Source organism: Rhinopithecus bieti, unplaced genomic scaffold, assembly GCF_001698545.2.
Source record: "Rhinopithecus bieti isolate Rb0 unplaced genomic scaffold, ASM169854v2 scaffold_44695, whole genome shotgun sequence".
Lineage (NCBI taxonomy): Eukaryota > Metazoa > Chordata > Mammalia > Primates > Cercopithecidae > Rhinopithecus > Rhinopithecus bieti.
This window is the reverse complement of record NW_016818171.1, coordinates 804,682-808,130: the sequence shown is the minus strand read 5'-3', so window position 1 is coordinate 808,130 and position 3,449 is coordinate 804,682. Positions and strand designations below refer to the sequence as shown.

The 3,449-nt window shown below is 50.9% G+C and overlaps 1 protein-coding gene across 1 annotated transcript in view; it reads left to right on the top strand.

The window, feature by feature from the left end:
• The first annotated feature begins 633 nt into the window (after window positions 1–633).
• The window catches only part of ODAD4 (outer dynein arm docking complex subunit 4), a 40,740-nt gene continuing 37,924 nt past the window's right edge, over window positions 634–3,449 (top strand). Inside the window, exon 1 of the mRNA XM_017856578.1 lies at window positions 634–830. Coding sequence (XP_017712067.1) covers window positions 717–830 — 114 coding nt within the window. The 5' untranslated portion in view covers window positions 634–716. The remainder of the gene's footprint in view (window positions 831–3,449) is intronic.

Below are 3,449 nucleotides of genomic sequence, written 5' to 3'. Positions count from 1 at the left end.
CCCTAGTACACTTTTGGACGAGTGATGATGGTGAGGGGAATGTGGAAGGACGTCAGAATATGCCTTGGTCAAGGCCCGCTACTAGCAGCTGCTCAAATAACTGCATTAAATTATGTTGAACCCAACGTTATTTTCCATATTTTCTTATGTAAATCCTAGCATCCCTAAGTGTTCCATTATTTTCATATTTATGTGGCAGGTGGAACATTCGAGGCTGGGAGCCCTTACATGCCCCGCGAGAGGTCACGCAGTTAGGAAGTGACAGGAGTGAAGTCAGCCCAAGTCCTCTGACTCCAAGCCCGGTGCTCTCTCCCCCTAATGGCGGTACGCGGGGCACATATCCTTACCACGTATGCCTTATCCCTATTCGGAACTTTGCCTCCAACCCTCTTACTGTTTCCTTGGCTGTCTTACAAAGCAGCCTTTTCACGCAGCAACTCCAGAAAAAAACCGATGGAGCATGCAACAGCAAACACTTAAGGAGCGCAGCCGCCAGCCACGCACTCATCACTCCCTGGCCTGGTGCGCGGCAGAACTGGCGCACGCGCACGCCGGCAGGTTGCACCCAGAATCCGGGCCCTTGCCAGACAGGAACGGAACCGGAAGTCGCATCTCCTGGTTGCTAAGAGACGGAGCTTCCACAAACCAGAACCAGATAAAGGTTCTCCAGCTTTTCTTCAATTGTCTCTGCTTTAGCGTCTCTAAATCCGGGCACCATGTCGGACCCCGAAGGCGAGACCTTGCGAAGCACCTTTCCCTCTTACATGGCGGAAGGCGAGCGGCTCTACCTGTGCGGGGAATTCTCTAAAGCCGCTCAGAGCTTCAGCAACGTGAGTCGAGCTCTGAACCTATCCATCACCCCGTCACTTGTCACTTTTTTTTTTTTTTTTTGAGAGGGAGTTTCGCTCTTATTGCCCAGGCTGGAGTGCAATGGCACGGTCTCAGCTCGCCGCAACCTCCACCTTCAGGGTTCAAGCGATTCTCCTGCCTCAGCCTCCCAAGTAGCTGGGACTACAGGCGCCGCCCACCATGCCCGGCTAATTATTTTGTATTTTTAGTAGAGACGGAGTTTTCACTATGTTGGCCAGGCTGGTCTCGAACTCCTGATCTCGTGATCCACCCGCCTGGGCCTCCCAAAGTGCTGGGATTACAGGCGTGAACCACTGAGCCCGCCCCAGTCACCTTTTGATTGCAGATAACACTGAGGTCTTGATGATGCCTGGAGGACCCTATTGTTTGTATTATTCACTGATTGTTGATGGACACACTGCTGTCACAGATAAGCCCTGTGCTTGGCCATTTTCTACGAATTCCCACTTGCGATCTCCATTCTCTGCGTTAACAGTGAGACGGAGTCTCGCTCTGTCGCCCAGGCTGGAGTGCAGTGGCCGGATCTCAGCTCACTGCAAGCTCCGCCCCCCGGGTTTACGCCATTCTCCGGCCTCAGCCTCCGGAGTAGCTGGGACTACAGGCGCCCACCACCTCGCTCGGCTCGTTTTTTGTATTTTTTAGTAGAGACGGGGTTTCACCATGTTAGCCAGGATGGTCTCGATCTCCTGACCTCGTGATCCGCCCGTCTCGGCCTCCCAAAGTGCTGGGATTACAGGCTTGAGTCACCGCGCCCGGCCTCTCTTTTTTACTTAATGTTTCATGAGTAACCGGCCTCTTCCCAAAGAGCGGCCTTCACTTCCCATCATTTGCTGGCAGATTGGATGGGAGGTTGTGTGCAGAAGCTGCAATGTCTCCAGCACACCGTTACTTATAAAAGGTGGACAGTGAACAACATATTATTATTATTATTACTATTAATTTTGAGACAAAGTCTTGCTCTGTCGCCCAGGCTGGAGTGCAGTGGTGAGATCTCAGCTCACTGCAACCTTTGCCTCCCCAGGTTCAAGCGATTTTCCTGCCTCACCCTAGGGAGTAGTTGGGATTACAGGTGTGTGCCACTATGCCTGGCTAATTTTTGTATTCTTAGTAGAGACAGGGTTTCACCATGTTGGCCAGGCTGGTGTCGAACTCGTGACCTCAAGTGATACACGTGCCTCGGCCTCCCAAAGTGCTGGGATTATAGATGTGAGCCGCTGCACCAACCAACAACATTATTATAGTAACCCTAGTATAAATTGCATCATCCCACCCTGAGGGGATTGGGTGCTGGTTGGTTTTTTGCTGTTGTTGTTGTTGTTTTGGAGATGTAGTCTTGCTCTGTCTCCAAGCTGGAGTGCAATGGTGTAATCTTGGCTCACTGCAACCTCCATCTCCTGGATTCAAGTGACTGCCTCAGCCTCAGGCACACTGCTAAGCATACTCGATTTTTGTTGTTGTTGTTCTTTTTTTTTTTTTTTGAGGTGGAGTCTCGCTCTGTCGCCCAGGCTGGAGCGCAGTGACCCGATCTCAGCTCACTGCAAGCTCCGCCTCCCGGGTTTACGCCATTCTCCTGCCTCAGCCTCCCGAGTAGCTGGGACTACAGGTGCCCACCACCTCGCCGGGCTAGTTTTTTTTTTTTTTTTTGTATTAAAAAAATACATCCTGGCTAATACGGGGTTTCACCGTGTTAGCCAGGATGGTCTCGATCTCCTGACCTCGTGATCCGCCCATCTCGGCCTCCCAAAGTGCTGGGATTACTGGCTTGAGCCACCGCGCCCAGCCTGTTGTTGTTCTTAAGATGGAGTTTTGCTCTTGTCGCCCAGGCTGGAGTGCAATGGCGTGATCTCGGCTCACCCCAACCTCCCCCTCTCAGGTTCAAGCGTTTCTTCTGCCTCAGCCTCCCAAGTAGCTGGGATTCCAGGCATGCCCCACCACGCCCAGCTAATTTTGTATTTTTAGTAGAGATGGGGTTTCTCCATGTTGGTCAGGCTGGTCTCGAACTCCCCTCCTCAGGTGATCCCCCCACCTCAGCCTCCCAAAGTGCTGGGATTACAGGCGTGAACCACCCCGCCCAGTGTATACTCAATTTTATAGATGAGGGAATATACAGAAGTTGAGCAACATGTCCAAGGTTGCTGAACTAGCAAGTGGCAGAGGAAGGATTCAAAGCCGGGCTTAGATTCCAAGGCTGAGGTGCTAACCACCAAACTATACATCCGACGACATCTGCATAAGGAAACTCTTTCTTTCCTTCTTTCTTTCTTTTTTTTTTTAGAGACAGGATCTCGTTCTATCTCCCAGGCTGGAATGTGGTGGCACAATCACAGCTCAATACAGCCTCAAACTCCTGAGCTCAAGTGATCCTCCCACCTTAGTGTTCCAAGTAGCTGGAGCTACAGGCTTACACCACCATACCTGGCTATTTTTTTTGTTTTGTTTTGTTTTGTTTTTTGTAGAGACAGGTGTTTTGCTATGTTGCTCTGGCTGGTATTGAACACCTGAGCTCAAGTAATACTCCCACTTTGGCTTCACAAAGTGCTAGGATTACAGGTATGAGCTACAGTGCCCTAAAAAGATTT